The 23,382-nt window shown below is 40.3% G+C and overlaps 1 protein-coding gene across 2 annotated transcripts in view; it reads right to left on the bottom strand.

Annotated features, from left to right (window-relative positions):
* The window catches only part of LNX2 (ligand of numb-protein X 2), an 89,421-nt gene that overhangs the window by 8,298 nt on the left and 57,741 nt on the right, over positions 1 to 23,382 (bottom strand). For both annotated transcript variants that reach the window (XM_061434895.1, XM_061434896.1), the window contains 5 exons: positions 22,755 to 22,954; positions 18,663 to 19,031; positions 16,452 to 16,592; positions 12,573 to 12,750; positions 6,848 to 7,079 (listed from right to left, as the gene is read on the bottom strand). In XM_061434895.1, the coding sequence (XP_061290879.1) occupies positions 6,848 to 7,079; positions 12,573 to 12,750; positions 16,452 to 16,592; positions 18,663 to 19,031; positions 22,755 to 22,954 (1,120 nt within the window). The remainder of the gene's footprint in view (positions 1 to 6,847; positions 7,080 to 12,572; positions 12,751 to 16,451; positions 16,593 to 18,662; positions 19,032 to 22,754; positions 22,955 to 23,382) is intronic.

Here is a 23,382-nt window from a genome sequence, read left to right as displayed (position 1 = left end):
CCTTTCTAAATCCAGCTTGTACATATGAAGTTCTCGGTTCACATACTGTTGAAGCCTAGCTTGAAGGATTTTGAGCATTACTTTGCTAGCATGTGAAATGAGTACAATTGTGCGGTAGTTTGAACATTCTTTGGCATTGCCCTTCTTTGGGACTGGAATGAAAATTGACCTTTTCCAGTCCTGTGGTCACTGCTGAGTTTTCCAAATTTGTTGGCATATTAAACACAGCACTTTAACAGCATCATCTTTAAGGGTTTGAAATAGCTCAGCTAGAATTCCATCACCTTCACTAGCTTTGTTCTTAGTAATGCTTACTAAGGTCCACTTGACTTCATACTCCAGGATGTCTGGTTCTAGGTGAGTGATCACACCATCATGGTTATCTGGGTCATTATGATATTTTTTGTACAGTTCTCTATGTATTCTTGCCACCTCTTCTTAGTATTTTCTGCTTCTGTTAGGTCCATACCGTTTCTGTCCTTTATTGTGCCCATCTTTGGTCAAAATATTCCCTTGATAGTTCCAATTTTCCTGAAGAGATCTCTAGTCTTTCCCTTTCTATTGTTTTTCTCTATTTCTTTGCAAAGTTCACTTAAGAAGATTTTCTTATCTCTCGTTATTCTCTGGAACTCTGCATTCAGATGGATATATCTTTCCTTTTCTCTTTTGTCTTTCGCTTCTCTTCTTTTCTCAGCTATCTGTAAGGCCTCCTCAACCAACCATTTTAGCTTTTTGCATTTCTTTTTCTTGGGAATGGTTTTGATCACTGCCTCCTGTACAATGTTATGAACCTCTGTCCATAGTTCTTCTGGCACTCTATCAGATCTAATCCCTTGAATCTATTTGTCACTTCCACTGTATAATCATAAGGGATTTGATTTAGGTCATCCCTGAATGGCCTAGTGGTTTTCCCTACTTTCTTTAAATTAAACCTGAATTTGTCGATAAGGAATTTATGATCTGAACCACAGTAAGCTCCTGGTCTTGTTTTTGCTGACTCTACAGAGTGTTTCCACCTTTGGCTGCAAAGAATATAATCAATCTGATTTCGGTATTGACTATCTGGTGATGTCCATGTGTACAGTCATCTCTTGTGTAGATGTAAGAGGGTGTTTGCTATGACCAGTGCGTTCTCTTGGCAAAACTCTGTTAGCCTTTGCCCTGCTTCATTTTTTACTCCAAGGCCAAACTTGCCTATTACTCCAGGCACCCCTTGACTTCCAACTTTTGCATTCCAATCTCCTATGATGAAAAGGACATCGTTTTTGATTTTTTTTTTTTTTTTGGTGTTCTAAAAGGTCATTATAGAACTGTCCAAGTTCAACTTTTAGTGGTTGGTGCACAGACTGGGATTACTGTGATACTGAATGGTTTGCCTTGGAAACGAGCAGAGATCATTCTGTCATTTTTTGAGACTGCACCCAAGTACTGCATTTTGGACTCTCTTGTTGACTATGACAGCTACTCCATTTCTTCTAAGGGATTCTTGTCCACAGTAGTAGACATATTTATTGTAGTATATATGTATTTATTGTCATCTTAAACTTTGTTTTCCCATTGATTTTATATTTCTTCTTTGTCCCTTGTTTTTTCTTTTTGTTTTTCCTTTTGTGGTTTGATTTTCTTTTGTATTATATTTACATTCTCTTCTTTCTGGTTTCTGTCAATCTATTTTATATTTTTGATTTGTGGTTATCTTTTTTCAAGTATGTTACCCATTTCCTGTATCTATTTGCCTTAGACTGGTAGTCATACAGCCTCAAATTCATTTTAGAGGGGAAAAAAAATCTACATTTAATTACTCTCCTCCCCCACATTTTATATAATTTTGATGACCTCTTTTATATCTTCGTGTTCATTCTTTTGTTGTTCAGTGTGGTCATCACTTTCATGGAATTATTTTTTATTTCTTTTTTTTAACATATTTTCGACTGGGGGGGTTCTTTGCAGAAATTTAACACCTGTGCTGGCAATTTGTTATGTAAGTGAATATTGAAACACCTGCATTTGAGTAAACTCAAATCGTATCAGCAACTTTTTTTGCACTTAATGTATTTATTTGAAACTTTGTATATGTCCTACTGTAAAGCATTCTCGTATTTCATTAAAGCATGGCAGGCAGTGTGGCGGATTCCTCTGTTCAGGGGATCACAACATCTATTACAAAAACATAGTGTTTCACTGTGCTTTTCCCTGGAAGAGCAGACGCTACACTTTCTGGTGGCTTTTTTTTTTTTTTTTTTTTGTCCTATGGGTGGTATTTCTTCTAGAATATGTTCTTTTATCTTCCATGATAGTAAACAAAGTGGATCTTTGAGGGGGGTTCTTTTAGAAACACAAAATTTCGTGATGCATCAGTTTTGAAAGGATCTGCCTGCCAATTCAGGAGACATGAGGAGTGGGTTCGACCCTTGGGTCAGGAAGATCTCCTGGAGGAGGAATGGCAACCCACTCCAATAAATTTTCCTGGAAAATTCCATGGACAGAGGAGCCTTGCAGGCTACAGTCCAAGAGGCCACAGAAAGTTGGACACAACTGAGCACATTAATTGTATTACTCTCTAAAAACATATGTCTCTGGTCAATGATATGTTAATCTGTGTACTGGCTTATATAAGTGATTTATTTTCCACTTATGATTTTCTCTTCCCTGTAGATTGTTACTTTTTTTTTCTATTTAGAGAAGACCTTTCGATCTTTCCTTTCAGATATGTTTTCAGTTCGGTCGCTCAGTCGTGTCCAACTCTTTGCAACCCCATGGACTGTAGCACGCTAGGCTTCCCTGTCCATCACCAACTCCTGGAGCTTGCTCAAACTCATGTCCATCGAGTCGGTGATGCCATCCAACCATCTCATCCTCTGTCGTCCCCTTCTCCTCCCGCCTTCAATCTTTCCCAGCATCAGGGTCTTTTCCAGTGAGTCAGTTTTTTGCATCAGGTGGCCAAAGTATTGGAGTTTCGGATATGTTTAGTATTGCCGTATTCTTTAGTTTTTGCTTGTATGAGAAATCCTTTCTCTCCCTCTGTTCTAAATGATAATCTTCCTGGGGAGAGCATCCTGGGTGGTATAGTTTTCTCTTTTCAGGACTTTTGAATTTATCTTGCCACTACCTTGCCTGCTGCCATTCCTGCAGAGAAGTCAGTTGATAGCCTTGTGGGGGTTCCCTTGTAATCAACTTTTTCTCTTGCTGCCTTTAGGATCCAATCTTTAACTTCTGTCATTTGTATTATACTACATCTTGGTGTAGGTCTGTTTGGGTTTAGATTGTTTGCAACCCTCTGTGATCCCTGAACCTGAGTATCTATTTCCTTCTTTAGGTTTGGGATATTTTCAGCCATAATTTCTTCAAATACATTTTGATTTCATTTTCTTTCTTCCCCTACCAGAGTCCCTACTATGAGTAGACTGGCACACTTTATATTACTCCATGGCACTCTTTATTGCTTTCACTCCATGCCCCCCTCCCCCCAACTTGGCTCTCTGCTGTCCTGACTGGGTGATTTCCATTATTCATTCTTCCAGGCCATTTATTCATTCTTCTGCATTATTCATTCTGCTATTCATTGCCTTCAGCTCAGCTTTTGTCTCTGCAAATGAGCTTTCTTATTTTTCTTGGTTTTTCTTTATATTTCTAGTTCATTTTTACTCTGCATTTCTGTCCATAGCCTTTCTTAATTCCTTCAATATTTTCATCATCTCCTTTTTAAAACTGGTGTCTATAAGACTGAAGAGGTCTTTCACTGTTTGTTCTTTCAGGGGAATTCGCTTGGCCTTTTAACGGGAAACGGTTCCTCTGCTTTATTTTACTTCTATTTCTCTCATTCTGAGTTTAGGAGAAACTGTGGTCTTGGGGGGCTATTTATATGAAGGGGCATCCCTGTGTCACTTGTGAAGGTTTAATATATTTGGTGTGAGGGCTGTCTTTAGCATGAATGCCTGCCGCCTCTCCTCAGTGTGTGCCGGTCAAGTCCCCTTGATGGGTGTGTACAGATGCAGTGGCTGGCCTGCTCCTGGAGTTTCTAGTGGCAGGGGTGGTTTGGGCGCACCCCCAGAGCACATGGTGGGTGTGGAGGCAGCTCGAGACCACTCTTGGAGTCCCAGGGGAGCAGCGATGGTGGTTTGTGGCTGTTTCTGGCATCTGGGCAGGTGGTGGCTCACATGATGGTGTCTTGTGACCATACCTGGAGTCCGAGAAGGAGATGGCAGCAACTGTGACCCTCCTGGTGTCTGGGCAGGCAGCAGTGGTGGCTCATGGCGGCTCCTGGATCCTGTGCAGGCTGTGTCCTGCCCTCTGTGAGTATGCATATGGGGAAAACGGCGGGTCCTGCCCCTTGCCTTGCACATCCCCAGACACTGGCACCTGGTCTCAAGGGTGGCCAGCCATCCTCCGTGTACACCCTCTGTAGTCGCAGCAGATGCCCACCACTCCCCGGCTGTTTCTGCACAGCCAACCCCAGTCCTCTCCCGGGTCTCATTTCTGAAGCCCAAGATTCTCTTTGCCCTTTCAGCTCTCTGAAGTCGTCTGCCAGCATCCAGCAGGCACTCTGTAAGACTCATTCCATGTGCAGATGCATTTTTGATATGTTTGTGGGAGAAACTGAGCTTCAGGTCCTTCTACTCCACCATCTTGACCACTTATCTGTTTTTCGTTCTCAGGATTGCTCTATTTGAGGCCTTTGTGCTTCCATACGAATTTTAAAACTTTTTGTTCTAGTTCTGTGAAAAATGCCACTTATAGACATTGCATTGAATCTGTTTATTGCCTTGTACTATATTGTGTATTTCTCACCTAAAATCTTTGTTGCTGTTCCTGGCACATCAGAAAATGCTCTGAACACAGGAAGAAGTGCTGACCCCAAAACTAGCCTGGGATAACAGAAAAGGGGAGCTACAAGTAGCAGGGGTGTTTCTTCAGGACTTCACTGGTCCTGTCCTGACCAGAGGCAGAGGTACCTGTGCGGAACTGCTCAGCGTGAGGGTGCAACTTCACACAAAGACTTTTGGGATGAGTGTTTATAATCAGTTAGGCTCCTTCTCAGGGCCAACATCTCACAACTTAGATGGCATGTCTGTAGGAATTGAAAAGCATTATAGCTATGTTGACTTTTTAATGGGCAGAAAGATCACTTTTGGTGCTTGAAATAAACCTATGAAGCAGTTAATCATCTCTGTTGTAAAAAAAAAAAAAATCTTTCTCCACAAAAGCCCTATAGGTCCCTGTGACAGTAATTCTATTACAATTTTGGGCCTTCTTTTCCCCGTCTTATCCTTTTAACCAAGAGGACAAGTCAGCAAATTAAATTAACTAAGTTCAATAATGTTCTTACTTTTTTCTGTTATTCTTTATGTGAAAATACTTTATAAACCGTACAGCACCATATAAATGCTATTAGTAATTTATTCCAAATGAAACCAGATGGCTCAGAAACTGGTACATTCTTACTACTTAAAGAATCAATCATTTTCACACTGGGTTAGAAGAATGTTCTGTCATAGTTCAATTTCAGTATTCTTCTCTACAGTAAGAATCTAAACTGAGCTGGAAAAGAAGATGATAATATAATGGGCATCCTCCCTGCCTCAGTACCAAACCACACAGCCATGGTCTGGAGGTCCCAAACATCTCATGACCAGATACTAACCAGCTGAAGAATGTCCTGGCTGGTCAGCTGGTCAAAAGCCATGACCTCTTTCTAACAGGGGTTAAGAGCACGTACTCGTGAACATCAGTGACTTGGCCTACAGTCTCTCTATGTCCAATAAAAACTCAGTTTTATATTCCTTTTAAGGAAGAGTTAAAAGGATTAAGAAAGGGCTTTTAGAACAGCTCTGGGACAGGAAGACACTTTGACCTGGTTTTCCCAGTGGAGACTACACCTGAGTCTCAGCATATGTCAGAGTGAAGGTAAAGGACAGTCTTCTGAGCAAGGAGAATGAACGCCCACTCTCACGGCAGCCCACGTGGGAGCCTCTAGTAGCACGTGTCAGCACCTCCCAGCAGTGTCAGAGTAAGGCTGGTAAAGGACAGTCTTCTCAGCAGGAGACCGAATGCCCACTCTCATGGTGGCCCATGTGGGAACCTCTAGTAGGGGTCATTTTTATAAGCATATGTAAATCTCTTCAGCTTAGTTCTTATTGTTAAATTTACCTTTTTGACTCTAATAATCTAAGAAAAACTGGGGGCTTCCCAGGTGGCTCAGTGGTAAAGAATCTGCCTACCAGTGCAGGAGACATGGGTTTGTTCCCAGGGTCGAGAAGTTTCCCTGGAGAAGGAAATAGCAACCCACTCCATTATTCTTACCTGGGAAATCCCATGGACAGAGGAGCCTGGTCTACAAACCATGGGGTCACAAAGCACAAAGAAAAACTGACCTGATTTGAAGTCGTAGCTGCTGCTGCTGCTAAGTCGCTTCAGTCGTGTTTGACTCTGTGCAACCCCATAGACGGCAGCCCACCAGGCTCCTCTGTCCCTGGGATTCTCCAGGCAAGAATACTGGAGTGGGTTGCCATTTCTTTCTCTAACACATGCATGCGACCCCACAGCTGGCAGCCCACCAGGCTCCTCCGTCCCTGGGATTCTCCAGGCAAAAATACTGGAGTGGGTTGCCATTTTCTTCTCCAATGCATGCATGCTAAGTCACTTCAGTCATGTCCGACTCTGTGAGACCCCATAGATGGCAGCCCTCCAGGCTCCCCTGTCCACAGGATTCTCTAGACAAGAACACTGGAGTGGGTTGTTACTTTTATCTAACTAAAGCCTCTTTCCTTCCTCATTAACTTTGCTGTGCTACACCCTAATAAAGGCTGTAATGACAATTTTCCATAAAAGAACAGAAAAGCCTCAGCACCTGGGCAGCCCGAGCCACATGACCCACGACGGGGACCAGCTAGCGTCGTACTCGTTCTCGCTGACGGTGCTGAGTGGCTCGTCCAGGCCCTGGGCAGCCTCCTCCACCACCTGCACCTCCAGTGCTTTCAGGGCCACTGTGGGGGATGTGGCACTGGCTTTCAGCATTGCCACAGCCTCACTGTGGCTTAAATTGGTCAAATCAATGCCATTGATGTTCAACAAGATGTCACCTGTTCAAATGAAGAAACAAGGAAAATGAGTTACCAAGTGGTTACTTCCCTATGAATCCTGTTATCTGTAAACTAATCAACAAAGGTTAGGTCCAAAATCTCTGATGAGATAAGAGACCATTTTTCTCTTCTTTGTAATTCTAGAATACTGAGGAAAAATCCAGTTCACAGAGAACACTCCCAAACAATTCAATTTTTTTTTTTTAAATGTAGTAATATACAGGAAAAGTTGTGGCTGTGGGATTCAGTCGGGTTCATGTCGTCAGTGCTGGTGTAGCAGCGGACAGGCCCTGGACACTGTCATTTCTCTATCTACAGTTCCTTCCAATTAAGAAAATGATTTGATCTTTTGCCCTAGAAATGGATTTTTAATACATTCTAGGCGATGGCACCCCACTCCAGTACTCTTGCCTGGAAAATCCCATGGACAGAGGAGCCTGGTGGGCTGCAGTCCATAGGATTGCGAAGAGTCGGACACGACTGAGTGACTTCCCTTTCACTTTTCACTTTCATGTATTGGAGAAGGAAATGGCAACCCACTCCAGTGTTCTTGCCTGGAGAATCCCAGGGACAGGGGAGCCTGGTGGGCTGCCGTCTACGGGGTCACACAGAGTCGGACACGACTGAAGTGACTTAGCAGCAGCAGCGGCAGCAGTTTATATTTATACAGTTTTATACATCTAGACAGTTGTACATAGCTCACGCAGTGCAAACCTATCAGAGTATGTAGAGAGGGTATCCTTGGGCCAACACAAATGAAATTCATGATTCGAACATGTCCTGCTTGAGGAAGAAAAACAGTGTCTGTTGCTAGGCTGAGTAATATAATGAAAAAGAGCAATGCAGCTTATATAAAAGGTTAGGAAGGAAAGGATTAGTTTTAATAAGCACAAACATTTGTACTAAGAAAGTCCAGAGTAATCCTCTCCTAATTCATTAAAGCAAACATTCTCTTTGTAGAAAATTAAATATATATATATATAAATAAAATTACCTCAAATTCCACAACAGAATGAATAACTTTACAAAAACAGCCTTATAAAGATATAATTCATATACCATTCAATTAAAGTCTGTGATTTTATGGTTTTATAGTCAGAGATGTACAACAATCACATGTCATTTTTAGAACATTTTTATTACCACCTCCAAAACCCTATACCACTAATCTTAAACAACTACTAATCTATTTTCTATCTCTAAAGATAGATATATAGACATATAAATATAATTTGGATATTTCATATATATGGAATCATGTAGTCTTTTGTGACTGGCTTCTTTTACTTAGCATGTTTCCAAGATTCATTTCTACTGTACAGTAGAATGTGGGAATACATCATTCTTTTTTATGGCTAATTAATATTCCATTGTATGCATGAATCACATTCTCTTCATCCATTCACTAGTAAATGGACATTTGGGATGTTTTTACTTTTTGGCTATTATGGAAAGTACTGCTATAAACCTTCATGTACAAGTTTTTTGTGAACATATGTTTTCATTTTTCTAGGAATGGAATTGCTGGGTCATATGAGAACTGTTTAACTTTTGAAAGAACTGCTAAACTGTTTTACAAAACAATCGTACCATTCTGTATTCTTGCTGGCAAATTATAAGTCAGTTTCTCTACATCCTTGCCAATGTTTGTTATTGTCTTTTTAAACTATATTCATCCTAGTGATGAATTTGCATTTCCCTAATAACTAGTGTCACTGAGCATCTTTTCAAATGATTATTGGCCATTTGTGTATCTTCTTGGGAGTAATGACTATTCAGATCCTTTACCCATTTTAATATTGGTTTATCTCTTATTATTGAGTTATAAAGGTTCTATAAGTACTCTAGATACAAGCCCTTCATCAGATACATAATTTATAGATATTTTCTCCGATTCTGTGGGTTGTTTTTTCCCTTTAATGATGTATCCTTTGCAGCACAAAAATCTGTGATTTTGATAAAGTTCAGTTTACTGTTTTAGATTTTTAGTTGATTTACAATGTCATGTTAGTTTCAGGTGTACAGCAGTGATTCAGTTTTATATATATATATATAAATACATAGATCTTGAGCATCTTTTCACATGCCTTTTGGTCATCTAATGTCTTCTTTGGAGAAATATGTTTAGATTATCATCTGCCTGTTTTTTGATCGTTTTGTTGTTTAGTTTTTGATATCTGAGCTGTTTGTATATTTTGGAGATTAACCCCTTGTTGGCTGCATCGTTTGCAAATATTTCCTCCCATTCTGTAGGTAGTCTTTCTGTTTCGTTTATGGTTTCCTTTGGTGTGCAAATCTTTTAAGTTTAATTAGATCTCAATTGTCTTTATTACCATTACTGCAGGAGATGGATCCAGACATTGCTTCAGTTTTCATCAGTGTTCTGCCTATGTTTTCCTCTAGGAGTTTTATAGTATCCAGTCTTACATTTAGTCTTTAACTCATTTTGAGTTTATTTCTATATATGGTGTTAGAGAATGTTCTCAATTCATTCTTTTACATGTAGCTGTCCAGTTTTCCAAGTACCACTTACTGATGAGACTGTCTTTTCTCCAGTGTATATTTTTCCCTCCTTTGTAACTGACTATAGGTGTGTAATTAATTGACTATAGCATTTATTTCTGGGCTGTCCTGTTTCATTGATATATTTCTCTTCTGTGCCAGTGTCATACTGTTTTGATTACTGTACCTTTGTAGTATAGTCTGAGTTCAGGCAGCCTGATTCCTCCAGCTCTGCTTTTTTCTCAAGGTTGCTTTAGCTATTTCAGATATTTTGTGTTTCCAAACTTTTAGTTTTTTTTCTAGTTCTGTGAAAAATGCCATTGGTAATCTGATAGGAATTGCACTGAATCTGAAAATAAACAAACTCCTTTTGACAATACTGATTCTTCCAATCAAAGAACATGGTATCCATCTCTCTATCTGTCTCATTTTTTATTTCTGTCATCAGCATCTTATAGCTTTTAGAGTACAGGTGTTTTGACTCCTTGAACAGTGAAAGTGTTATTCACTCAGTCGTGTCTGACTCTTTATCATCCCACGGACTGTAGTGTGCCAACCTTCTCTGTCCATGTGATTTCCCAAACAAGAATACTGGAGTGGGTTGCCATTTCCTTTTCTAGGGGATATTCCCAACCCAGGGATTGAATCCTGGCCTCCTGCATTGCAGGAAGATTCTTTACTGTCTGAGCTACCAGGGAAACTTGTTAGGTAGGTTTATTCTTGGGTATTTTATTCTTTTTTTATCTTTCATTGTTAGTGTATAGAATTGCAACAGATTTCTGTGCACTAATTTTGTATCCTGCTACTTTACTGAATTCACTGAAAACTACTCCAGTAGTTTTCTGGTAGCATGTTTTGGACTTTCTAAATATTAATATGTCATCTGCAAAAAGTGACAGTTTTACTTTTTTTCCAATATAGAGTCCTTCTATCAGACTGTTGTAGCCTGGACTTTCAAAACTATATTCAATAAAAATGGTAAGAGTGGACAACCATGTCTTGTTCCTAGTTTTAGACAGAATGCTTCCAGCTTTTCACCACTGAATTTGTTAGCTCTGGGTCTGTCACACATGGTCTTTATTATGTTGAGGTAGGTTCCCTCTATGCTCATTTTCTGGAAAGTTTTTTTTATCATAAATGGGTGTTGCATTTTGTCAAAAGCTTGTTCTACATTTACTGAAATAATCATATAGTTTCTATCCTTCAATTTGTTAATGTTTATCAACCTGATTTGCAGATATTGAAAAATCCTTGTACCCCTGGGATAAATCTCACTTGATCATGGTATATGATTCTTTAAATGTATTGTTGGGTTCAATTTGCTAATATGTTGTTGAGGACTTTTGAGTCTATGTTCATTAGTGGTACTGGTCTTTAATTTTTATTTTTTTGTGGTATTTTTGTCTGGTTTTAGTATCAGGGTGACAATGGCTACACTGAGTTTGGGAGTGTTTCTTCCTCTGCAGTTATTTGTAATAATTTCTGAAGAACAGGTGCTAACTCTTGTCTAAAGTCTTGGTAACAGACTTATTTATTGGGAGTTTTTTTTCTGACATTCAATTTCAGTACCTGTAATCAGTCTGTTCATATTTTCTATATCATCCTGTTTCAGTCTTAGGAAATTGTACTTCTCTTAAAAATTTGTCCATTTCTCCTAGATTGTCCATTGTATTGGCTTATAGTTGCTAGTGTAGTCTCTAAAGTCCTTTGTATTTGTATATCTGTGGTGTTGGCTGTTAACTTCTTTCTCATTTCTAATTTTACAGATTTAGGCCCTCTCCATTTTTTCCTGCTGAGCCTGGAAAAAAGTTTATCAATTTTGTTCATATTTTCAAAGAACAAGCTTTTAGTTTCATTGATCTTTTCTACTGTTTTTGTTTTTACTGCTTGTGTTTTTGGTATCATATCTAAGATAACCATTGTTAATCTACTGCCTAATCAAAGCCATGAGGATTTACATTTGGTTTTTTTTTTTTTTAATTAGTATACATGTGTTCCCCATCCTGATGGTTTTCTTCTAAAAGTTTCACCTCTTACATTTAGGTCTTGGATCAGTTAATTTTTATATATGGTGTAAGGTAGGGCTTCAACTTCACTTTTGGAAAATAGCTTTTAAGATTTACTTTTCCATATGAAACAAACCAAATATATTGAGAATGCTATTTTTACAACTACTACCCCCCATACAAATTATATAGTATTGACTGTTGTTTAGTTGCTAAGTCATGTTGAAATCTTGTGACCCTCATGGACTATAGGCTCCTTCTGTCAATGGGATTTTCCAGGCAAGAATATTGGAGTGGGTTGCCATTTCCTTCTTTAGTAGTATTGATAGGGGTTGTGAAATTGTGAATGAATTAATCCCTAAAACCACTACCTTTTTATTAAGTTTATCTTCTGCTCGACCTCTTCTGTGAGCTTCCTCCCACTCAGACACCTTGATAGTCAGCAAGTGTATTTCTGCTGGCAGTTAGTAAAATCAAGAGAGATAATCTTTCCAAGTATCTAGTCTGCCATAATGCTGGGAACATAAATCTCTTAGAGGATCTTTTCCAACATAAAGTAACCCAACAGTCTAAGTAACTGTTAGAAAGTAACAGAACCATTATTAAGCTCCAGCAGTTTCCCTTTACATTAGGAATTTTTCTAACCTTATAGAGGCCTTATGCTTCCATACGTAAAGCAGTGGTCCCCAGTCTTTCTGGCACCAGGGACCAGTTTCACGCAAGACAGTTTTTCCACTGGGATTGGGGGTGGGGGATGGTTTGGGATGATTCAAGCACATTACATTTATTATGCACTTTATTTCTATTATTACATCAGTTCCATCTCAGATCATCAGGCATTAGATCCTGGAGGCCAGAGATTCTTGATGCAAGGGATATTTTAAGAAGCTATGCTTAACAGAAACCTTTGTTAGATATACTTTATTTGTAAGAATGCAAGCTGAGTTTGAGAGATGTGGTGAAACTGTCCAAGCCCCTAGCTTACCTCTCTTGATTCTGCCATCACGTGCAAGGCAGCCATGAGGTGGCACACTGGTCACAAAGATGGGCAGTTCCCCACTCTTACTTCCTCGGCCTCCAGCTACTGTCATCCCAAGGGACTCATGTGGTTCTTTCTTTATAGTAATGTGTTTTTCTTGGCATGTTACACACTGGGCAAGATCCTAAATGTGAGAGGAAAAACTTACTGGATAATAAATAATATATATAGGCAAAGTAAAGACAGCTGAAGTAAAAATTTATGTGGCAATTATAAAGACATTAAAAAAAATCACTATAGCATTGAAATTTAATACACTTTTCTTCACAGGCACAGGAACCCTGTGGATCACAATGGCAAACTCTGGACTACTGTCTCTTCACATGACTGTACATGGAACTGAAACACTCAGGGCTGCTGACACAGGCAAGTCCAAGTAAAACAAGGTCATCATTTATATATAGTTACCATGAGCTCCCAGGTTGGATCAATCTACAAAAGTAAATAATGAACTTGAATTTTAAGATCCTGAAGAGAAGCCAATTAATTTTACTTCCATTTTTCTCTTATATTCTTTGAGAGAAAAGTTGACAGTAGTATTAAAGTGTGGATTTTACTAACTGCCAAAACCAAAAAAGCTACATACTTATCTTCTGATTCTGACTAACAAAGGTTATCAGAGCACTCAGTCATGAAGCAGATGCAAATATACCTTCAAACCTTTTATGAAAAACTAAAAGGATATAAAATAATTGAATTTTTGAAGTTAATGACAGGGAAATAAATCCCGAACGAACTATATTCTCAAGGAAAAGCTATTTTTATTGACATCTGTTACTGTTACTTATTACTGAGATACTCTTGATAACCAATTTTCTTTTGAAAATAGAATTCAATAAAATCAAGGTACATATATATAACAGGAATATTAAAACAATATTGAAGACTTACTGTGTGCAAAGCTCATGGATTTTATGCATTATTGTTTAAGTTTACTTGTTTTTGGCTGTGCTGGGTCTTCATTGCTACACAGGCTTTTCTTTAGTTGTGGCAAGTGGAGGCTACTCTTCATTATGGTGCAGGAGCTTCTCATTGTGGTGGTTTCTCTTGTTGCAGGGCACAGGCCCTAGAGCACAGGCTCAACAGTTGTGGTGCATGGGCTTAGTGGCACATGGGATCTTCTCAGATCAGGGATCAAACCCGTCTCTCCTGCATTAGCAGGCGGATTCTTTACCACTGAGCCACCAGGGAAGCGCTATATACATTATTTAATTTAATCTTCACTGTGGTCTTCAAAGTAAGTGTACTATTGCCCCCCCCCAGCCCACTTTTATAGATGAGGAAACAGCTCAGCTCTTGTAACTTGTCCCAAATCATACAGCTCTTTAAGTCTCTGCACAGGGATTTGAGCAGATGCAAATATTTGAACATGTGCACATAATATGATGCACTCCGTATACATATGTTTGTGTGTGCCCACACCACACCACACCACTACTATCCCATAGGGAAAGCTAACATAAGAAGGTTTCCAACATTTAGCAACTATGAGAAAATGCAGGTAAGAATTAACATTATTAACAATATCAACAATAGAAATATGAGTTTATGGTTACAGAACTGTAGCACTCCTTTATTGACATGATTTGAAAGCACTGACATGTACCTATCTGTTAATCCAGCCCCTGAAACTGCAGGCCCATGTCCCTTTCTCTGATCCTAGAACACACATAACTCTTGAAATTTTATTTAAGGGAGCTACTTGCAAGAACTGGCTAGCACTCCTAGAAAATGTTATGACCTAATAGAAAACTTGGAAATGTCTTAAGCCTGTTTAAAGGTATGAAATCTATCTTAGTATCCTTCAAAAATGGACAAAACCCACTTTGTTAAGACAACTCCTGTAAATTCAGTAGTCTTAAGTATATTTACAAGCAATTTTGGCTTTCAGGTATTTAATCAATTAGTTGTTTTAGTTGTCTAGAGGGCTCAGATATACAATTTCTCCTTGGGAATGGAACCAAACCAAACTTTAAAGATTATACTCAGTATACTTCAGTTAAAGTTCTAAATCATACAAATGTTTATCTAAGCAGCTAGAGGCCTAGTAGCAGGCTCATGTATGCTGTGATTTTTACAATGATTATAATCATCTGAACGGGTTTTTTTTGGGTGAATTTGTGTTTGTTTTCCCTAGGAGACCCTTTTTCCAAATCAGGATTTTATATAACAAATGCAGTATTTTAGTAGTAAATAGCTAACACTTAAAAGTATACTTCATATGGTTGTTCTAACCAATCAGATTTGCAGAGTACACAGTAATGCTAAACTTATTCCATTTAAAATGTTGTCATGTAAGTTCAGTTCAGTTGCTCAGTCATGTCTGACTCTGCGACCCCACAGACCACAGCACTCCAGGCCTCCCTGTCCATCACCAACTCCTGGAATTTACTCAAACTCTTGTCCATTGAGTTGGTGATGCCATCCAACCATCTCATCCTCTGTCATCCCCTTCTCCTCTCGCCTTCAGTTTTTCTCAGCATCAGGGTCTTTTCAAATGCGTCAGTCAGTTGTCATATAACATTAAAGACAACAAGATTTAGCAGGAGAGTTAAGAAAAAAAAATATTTGCCCCAAATAAAATAAGCAGAGTTTTCTATACGAATGTTGGAACGACCAAGTACAGTTTTTTACATGTCTTAAAATTATGTACATACACTCATATCTCAAATTACTGTAAAATTCAATGATATAAAATTCAAAAACAGATTCAGTAATCTATTTTTGTCTTATGATTTTTTAGGAATATACATTATATGCATAAAGCAAGGACCAGCCGTATGAAACAACTATTTGAAATTCCTATTAAAAACAGTAAGTCCTTTTTCATGGTCATCACCATGAAGGCGAAATTACAGGTTTCCTTCATATACTTCAATTTCAGTTCAGAAATGAGAACGAGCCTGTGGGTACAATTTCTTACAAGTATTAACTAAACCAGAAACCAGTGACAAGTCTGTACTTAAGCTAGGAAACCAGGATACACCTGACAGGCCAAAAATACTTCTGCTGTTAAGGGGTGCTTTTCTCAGGGTCCCTGTGACATTCCAAAGGTAAGTATTCTCTCAAATACTCTCCTTACACTAAGAAGTCATTTGAACACACAGGGAACTTCCTGTGGTTTTAAGCAGACCAACAGATGTTTTTGTTTAATAAAGAAATTTAATTTTACTTAAAGAGATTGACTGTGGAAGCTCATTTAGCAAGAAGGAACTACAAACCCTCTTTAAATTTCTGCAACTTAAGTGAGACAGTATCAAAATTCTCAGCACAAGTAAAAGACCTTGGAATATGTTACAAAACCAGTGAAATACTGAAGAAGCAGGGATAAAACATACAAGAATTTTAAAAAGATTTAGGGTAGTCTTCCTATTCTAGAAGATAAAATTATATGCTATACATGTAGCTGTCAAAATTTATGAGTTATGTGTTTAATATTCACATGTCTAATTCTGTTTTAGGCAAGCTACCTATAGTTGCTAAGTACAGGCTGTCAATCATTGTCTTCATTATGCCTTTTCAATTATGTAAACTTTACATTTAAATGAGCAAGTTAAGTCCCACTTTCAAACAGAACTAAACAAACCAAAGATTTTTCTGGACAATTACTTCTCATTAATCACCTGGCAGGAGGCCTTCCCCACCAAGAAACTACTGACTGAGGGGCTGAGACAGGCACTCTCCAAAGTGGCAGGATGCACACACTGCACAAACACTTCTGTGCACCTTCTCCAGGAGTGCACAGCCCTCATTAAAGTCTCACCAGCTTGTAATGACTTATCCTTGGAGGGTGGATGAATTCAGAACCATGAGCAGGCGCCTCACCTTATGCGAGCTGGGTCTATTGTAAGGCAGCGTCTGTGTGTGGTGCTGGCTGCTGCTCTGAGTTCCTGCCTCTCGGACGGTGCTTCCAGGCTGGGGTTTCCCTGGTCTGGCAATTGTTAAACTCACCCTCTCCCCGCTGGCCTGGAGGAAATACAGACACAGCCACCAGTCATTACCGATGTTTCTCATTTCACAGAGCACAGGTACTTCCCATCACTACGCCAGCGCCTTGCCTGGGGTGGCTGCAAGTGCCTGGTGGCAGGAGGAAGGGAGCTGGTCTTGTGAGCTTATGGTTCAAGGTGTCTGCCGCAAAAATACACACACAGCTCTTGGACAGACCCACCCCAGAACCCCCTCCCCAACAACCCAGGCAGAGCAGTCCACCTCCCCAAGGAGGTGTTCTCCCTCCCCAGGACTTCTTGAAGGGTAACTCTCTTTTAAAATGAAAACAAAACATGCAAGTCTGTCAACAGGAGATGACTGAGTCAATCAGCTGGTGAAGATCAGGACATAGTTCTACACTTACTTTCATAGTTAGGATGTTCACAACATACTGCAGACACAAAGCTGCGAATTCAGAACTCTGTGGACATATACACTCAGGAGTTTGTAAGGATGTTCTCCAAACAATGTTGACATTGCTTGCAGTGTTTAGTGCAAAGTCAATTTTAACATATTTTCAATATTTTATCTTCAGTATTTTATTTCCACTTTAGACACAGAATCTATGTTATTTTTACAGTCCTCAATAAGATGATTGGAAGTGAAAGTTGCTCGTTGTAGCTGACTCTTTGTGACCACACGAACTGTAGCCTGCCAGGCTCCTCTGCCCATGGAATTCTCCAGGGCATCTTGCCAACCCAGGGATCTAACCCATTCATTTTTCTCAAAAAGAAACTTAAATTGAGCAACTTGAGTTTTCTATGCCTTGGGGAAAAAAATCACAACACAAATTATGATGTAACTATTTAAATTATAAAAATCCAAATAAATGTATTACTGATGAAAAACTTTAAGTGTGTTTTCTACCTGTGTAACTATATTTTCCACATTTTGGTTAGAAATTTAGAACACTGCCTGAGACACAGTCAATATATATTGCTCTCTTCCTGGCTATCTTACTGAACTGACTTCTCACTTCAAAAAGCATATCCAACTCACTCATTTCCTTTAACAAATTTCCAAACTGGGTTAACTACCCCCCCACACACAAGATAAACTGTTCTTAGCAGGGCAGCAGCTGATGCGACCCACAGGTATAGCCCCTGGTGCCCTGAGTGCTGCCTCTGATGTGAGGGAATGTCAAGGCATTCGATTTCTTTAAGCTTGACGTCTATGAAACAAGACCAATGCCTGAACCTCCTGTCAGTGCAGTATGGCTGTGAGCATGTTTCCTGAAGGCTACATTTAACCAAAAAGTGAAAAAAAAAAAAAATGGAGTAGGTTAAAGGGGAAGTGAAACTTTCTCTTAGTCTTAAAACCTCACTGTTATTTAATTCTATGTACATACACATATTTCATGACTATCAACCTACCTTAATTTCAGATATTCAATTAACGGACGCTTGGTTTCCACTGCAATATTTGTTGTGCCTGCTTAAAAAAACCCATTTTGCTTTACCTTCCTGTAAGGCTGTGGGAAGCCCCCCATCTCCCCACTCCCCCTTAGATGCCATGGCATCCTAGAACCTAAAGATCTTCTCTGGTTTTTAACTCATCTGTTTTGATGCTGTTAATGAAAACACATTTCTTTTCTCTAATAATGACAACCTACTTCCAGAAAATATTATATTTAAAAAAAAAAAAGACACTATAGAGATACTCTGAAGAGTAAGTTACCTTCCCCTATTTTTATGGACTGAGAAGTGCAGGGGAGTGGAGACACAAGGTGAGTCGCACCCTCGGTGACTACAGCCCCTGGGGTCTTGCTGCTCCCACAAGTCCACATGTGAAGTGTGGACACCACCACCGGCCACCTGACACCAAAGGGCCTTTAGAAACAGCCCACCTAGAAGGTCACGGGGGTGCAGATCAGCTGGGAAGAGGCAGGACTAGCGTGGATTAGACAGTGTGGAAGAATTTAGGTGGCCTGGCTGGATGGTGAGGTGACGTCGCACCACCCCAGACCGATCGCTGTTACCTGCTGGTGAGAACGCGCACTGAACTCCGAGGGGAGACTAGGCAAGCGCAGTAGGCACAGGCAGGGCTCACCTGGATGATCTGGGCAGCCAGCTCAGGCGTCCCGTGCTTCAGGTCGTGGCCATTGATAGCTAGCACCCGGTCGTTGCTGCTCAGCCGGCCATCCTGGGCCGCCAGCCCGCCTTCCAACAGGTCAAGGATGAAGACGCCCGGTTCGTCGGTTCTGCGCACGAGTTTGATGCCTAGCTGCTCAGCAGAGTCCCGCTTGTGCAGCACCACTGGGAAGACCTCCTCCCGGGGCGAGCTGCCCTCGGGGTGGCCGTGCGCACGGCTTCCGAAGCGCCTCTCGCGAAGCACGGTGAGCTGCAGAGTGCTGCAAGGCTGCGACAGCACGGCCCGGGCATAGTTGTGTGACACACTGCTGATGTTGTAGTTGTTGACCTGGAAAGAAAGCATTAGGACAACTCTCATTTTGCCAAGTTGTGGAAATGTGCAACATTTCCAAAGGAGACCAACCTTGTGAAAAACATATACAGTCATTATTTACAAAGAACGCTTTACAAAGACATTCTAAAAGACAGACTTCCTAAAATTAACTTAAAATGAAGAGCAGTATATAGAGATTGGTAGTTCAGATCACAGCCTTTAATGATAGCTGGATAACCTGTGGTGGATTTCAGAGCTTGTTTGAGTGTCTCATGTGTAAAATGTGTTTACCACTATCCACTCCACCGAGTCAGGATGAGCCTAACTAGTCAACATCAGGTATGGCAAGGGGTGATCAAAGACTAGCTCTAGTGGAACAGAAACGGAAGGTCTACTGGATTACAAGTTTGCTTGATCAAATGAAATCCACTTAAGTTAGAGAAAATAAACTTAAGGAAACTGATGCATTCCAAATGTATCTCATTTCAGATGAGTGACTTTTACTTTAAAGCAGATAATCATAATTTCACTCTAATTCTTTGGCTCACAAGTGTAATGTATCTAACAAACATAAGCATAATTTAGTACTCACAGAACACTTATTAAACTTTGTAACTCTGAAATAAGTACAGTGACTGATCCTTGGACATGTAACATCACTAAGAAAATACACTCAGCTCCAGTTGTTTACCCAATGGGAGGAGATTAGCTCTTGTATTTTTCACAGTGAGAGCTGTTCCCAACCCAATGCAACAGTGAGGGGGATAAGGCTCTGGCTGAGGTAGGTGTGATCACCTGAACTCCTTACATTTTTTTCATGTTAATCTACATGAAGCGAGGCCTCCCCACTTCCTGTTAATCTAGGGTTGATAGTTCTGAACACTACTACCTTGAAATGTTGTTTATTTTGGCCTGTTGATGTCTTTAAAACTTCAAATTCATAGGTATCATACACAAACTTGCTGTTCTCTCAAATCTGAGCCTTTTGTGCATTTGGTAGCTACCCAAGCCCTCAATAAGAACACTTTATAACACGGGATCAAGTACATAATTAAAGCAGTGTCTAAAAAGACTAGTCGGCCATGGATCCATGAATCAAAAACCATTCTTTCTGTCTATTCAGCTAAAAGCGACCTAGCTCTCAGCTCGTATTTGTCTTTCTTGCATTCAGATATCACATGACTCTGGCCAAAACCCAGTCGTAGCCATGCGAAAGCATACAGCCTCTTAACTAGCCTTGAGCAGTAGGTGTGGAATATCCCACAAGGGAAAAAAGTTTTCCCTCATGAATGTGTGGTTGCTGGAAAAATGCAGAGAAAGAAGAGACCAAATAAATTATTGTTTCTAGGCTTTGTAAAAGCAGTGCCAGAAGAGTAAACTCTACCATTTTGGTTAAATGTGCTTTGTACCAGTGTAATCAACACATGGGGCTTCCCTGGTGGCTCAGACAGTAAAGACTCTGCCTGTAGTACAAGAGACCCGGGTTCCATCCCTGGGTCGGGAAGATCCCCTGGAGAAGGTAATGGCAACCCATTCCAGTATTCTTTCTGGAGAACCCCATGGACAGAGGAGCCAGGCGGGCTATAGTCCATGGAGTCACAAAGAGTCGGACATAACTGAGCGACTCACACTTTCACTTCACTTTCAATAAACACATGGCTGTGGTTATTTTCCTTTAAAACTGAACATGCCTCAATCATTGATGATAACTCCAACTGAGAACACTCATTCTTCATAATGCTCTTAAAAGTTGTATTATCTTTAATTGTGACACTGATGTAATTTATACCAGCAGTATTTTTCTTCCAACTGCTCAAAAGGCTGCATCACAAAAGGCCCTGAAGGTATATGGGTCTCCTAGTCAAAGAGCCTATTTAGCAGAAGAAGGTGTGTGTTTAATGTGGGAAAACCAAAGCCACACCTGTTACTGCAAATAGTTTGCTAAAATAAAAGCACAGGCTTGGAGCTCTTTGCTCTATAAATATACCATCTTCACAACTCTCGGGTATTTTCAAATTGGGCTCCCTGTACTGTTTATGTAGCTCATACAAAGATAGAGATAACCAGATAGTAACAAATTCCAAGAAGCCTCCTTTCCCGGTATTCACTTCTGCTGCTGCTGCTGCTAAGTCGCTTCAGTTGTGTCCGACTCTGCGACCCCATGGACTACAGCCTACCAGGCTCCTCCGTCCATGGGATTTTCCAGGCAAGAGTACTGGAGTGGGTTGCTATTTCACTTCTGAGTGACCATTAATACTCCACATGTGGGTGAGGGGTGTGGCTTTACTTACTGATTCCAGCACAAACAGTCAAGAGGCCAAGCAGAAGTCTAGGCCCACAGTAGCAGAGATCCTTTTGAATTCATTAATCAGGTTATGTGTTCATATTTTGTTACCAGTTTGAATCATTAAACTGGATTTCAGATGACTATTACTAGAGTTATTAGTATTATGCCTCCATAAATAACAGTGCCTTGGAATTTCTACAGTGTAAATGTATATAGCTTTGAGTTAATTTTCAAAAAATATAGTCAATAATTTCAGATAACTGTAATGTTGAGTTATAAGGATTCAGTTATATTACTTAACACAATTCTCTAAAACAGAGGAGTAAAAAGTCTACTGCCCAACTATATTAGCTAACAAAGCCTAAAAAACTATTTAACCTCAGTTGTACTCAAACAAATGCAAATGAAAACAAAGTATTTATTTTTACCTTTAAAATTTAGAAAAAGAGTACCTAATGCTAGTATATCACTATTGGCAAAAAAGAAAACAGAAAAACCCATGTACACTAACAGAATGGCTGGCAGTTGGAGAAAATGGGACCAAAAAAAGACAATATATGAGCTGCAGAAAAGGGCAGCTGGGCTCTTTTCTTTTCCTGAACCGCCCGCATGTCAGGATGTGGGGGCAGCCCGCAGACCCAGCCTCGGGGCTGGGAGTACAGGTGAGGTACCCACAGGTTTTGCCAGCCTTGTACAGCTAGAGACTAATGTCATAAGGTGAGAGCAATCACAGCTGTGCAGTGAAGCGTGCGCTTACTGGTAAACACTGCACAGTCAAGAAGCTGAGTTTACATAAGCAGGACTGTGACGCTTCCTGTACCCTGTTTCTTCTTAGTATTTCTAAACAAAACCCTGCTGGAAAGTTCCGTCTGTATCAGCCGTGCTAAGGGTTTGGGGTCCAAGTGTTACAGTGGGGATAACATACCTGAGGGGCAGCATACACCTAGGGGTGAGGAAATTCCTAGAGGTTCCAGGTTTACTTCAATAAATGAGGTGGTTATGCCTGGCAGGATGTTAGAGCCACATCCACTCCATCAGGGTGGCTGCGGTCACACAGAAAAGACAAGTCCACTTACACAGTGCACTGTCCTGATGTGCCAAGTGATGAATGGAGCAATGAAGATGGTCAGTGGCTCACATAAGGAGAGGGGAGAAGGGCTAAGCAGAACTGGAAGGACGAAGGTGGACAGCCAGCACCAGGCTGGAACTTTATCCCACACAGAAGCCTCACCTCCCTCTCCCCTTAGCCTTAAGGCTAAGAAAACACCACCTGTCCCGAGCCAGCTCTTGGGAAAGGGGAGAAATTGCAAACAAATTCTGACACACTTTGCATATAAAAATAGCAAAACTCACTTACATACAACACAGGTCCCACAGTACCACAATGTTGTTCTAATCTCATGAGTAAGAACGAGAAAGCGCCAAGGTGACAGAGGAATTAAAACGAGTACCTGAAGAATCTGGTCCCCGGCAAGGAGGCGTCCGTCTTTGGCGATCACCCCATCGCGGTAGACTTCCTGGATGACAATGTTAATCAGTGGCGTTTCGTTGCCACCCACAATACTAATTCCTAGCCGAATAAAAGGATTAGACCGGTGGATTTCGATGGTGGTGATTTCACCTTCTGGTAAGCTAAGTGGTTGTGGTGTGGCTGCCGAGTTAAAAGTGAGAGAAAAATAGATGGAAAGAGAAACAACATTTTATATCTTGATTATCTTCAGGCAAAGAAGTCATATTACATTAACAGCTATGCAATACCACTGGATAAGAAAACAGAATGACAAACAATATCTGTGTGCTAAGATTATCTGAACATTTCTTCTCCTAAAGGTGATCAGTAAATTATTGCAACCAGCTACATACCAGATCATGAGGGGTGACACAGAGATCTGAAAGTTGTATTAAGAGAGCATCACCTCATCCTAACTGATGAGACAGTCTGGAGGGTGGTACGTGTGAAAGTCACTCACTTGTGTCTGACTCTCTGTGACCCCATGGACTGTACAGTCCATGGAATTCTCAAGGCCAGAATACTGGAGTGGATTGCCTTTCCCTTCTCCAGGGAATCTTCCCAACCCA

This window comes from Bos javanicus, chromosome 12 (genome assembly GCF_032452875.1).
Source record: "Bos javanicus breed banteng chromosome 12, ARS-OSU_banteng_1.0, whole genome shotgun sequence".
NCBI lineage: Eukaryota > Metazoa > Chordata > Mammalia > Artiodactyla > Bovidae > Bos > Bos javanicus.
This window is presented reverse-complemented; position numbering and strand designations above follow the sequence as displayed.